We start from the raw sequence: 793 nt of genomic DNA on the forward strand, positions 1-793 counted from the left end.
CCTTTCTTATATCCAAGATCGTCTTAAGTGTGGTCTTGGGTCGTCTTAAGATCCCATTCAACCAATGAAATGGCCGCATAGTATCTTAAGATCGTACTTAAGACGATCTTGAATATAAGAACGGACTATGAATACCGGCCTATGAGTACTACTGACGTTTGTATCCTAAGATGGCGGCGGTGGGCATGGTGGGGGTAGAGTTGGCGCCTCTCTGATAATCTAGGACTCTAGTCTAGATATACTATGTCTATGGTTGTATTATACTGTGATTATAGGTTTGTTCGCGTTGCTTGAAATTCCCAAAAAGTTCTGCACTGAAAACGAGATAAATATATATTCGGATGTTGAAGAAAGTGAAGACGAACTGAGTGCAAAAAGTTCAAGCAACGCGAACAAACCTTATATTGTGGTCGAGTGTTGACAAGACGATGCTCAACGGTTGTGTCTCCTGAACGCGCCTATTGTATTGGCCGTGTGGGCCAGGCTGTCTCAGGCCCGGTGCCAATAAGTAGAAGAAGAAGATATAATATATTACTGAATGGTTTAATTATGCAAAATATACAAAAATTATACCAGAAAGCGCTAAAAATGTATCCTATGGGTATGCAGGCAGTGCAAGCTGGTAGTATATAATACAATTCATTTTAATGTATTACGTATATATATAGACTGAATGGTCAAAATATACAAAAATTATACCAGAAAGCGCTAAAAATGTATCCTATGGGTATGCAGGCAGTGCAAGCTGGTAGTATATATAGTATATAATTTTAATGTATTACGTATATATATA

At 38.1% G+C, this 793-nt stretch overlaps 1 protein-coding gene across 2 annotated transcripts in view; it reads left to right on the plus strand.

Annotated features, from left to right (window-relative positions):
• The first annotated feature begins 215 nt into the window (after positions 1 to 215).
• Positions 216 to 793, plus strand: part of LOC115240101 (protein Mpv17) — a 6,510-nt gene continuing 5,932 nt past the window's right edge. The window contains exons 1-2 of one of the 2 annotated variants that reach the window (XM_029815071.1): positions 216 to 601; positions 728 to 748. In XM_029815071.1, the coding sequence (XP_029670931.1) occupies positions 550 to 601; positions 728 to 748 (73 nt within the window). In that variant the 5' untranslated portion in view covers positions 216 to 549. Of the gene's footprint in view, positions 623 to 727; positions 749 to 793 lie in introns of both variants that reach the window. The other variant, XM_029815070.1, reaches the window with a different exon arrangement.

This window comes from Formica exsecta, unplaced genomic scaffold (genome assembly GCF_003651465.1).
Source record: "Formica exsecta isolate Colony F162 unplaced genomic scaffold, ASM365146v1 scaffold408, whole genome shotgun sequence".
NCBI classification, from domain to species: Eukaryota; Metazoa; Arthropoda; class Insecta; order Hymenoptera; family Formicidae; genus Formica; species Formica exsecta.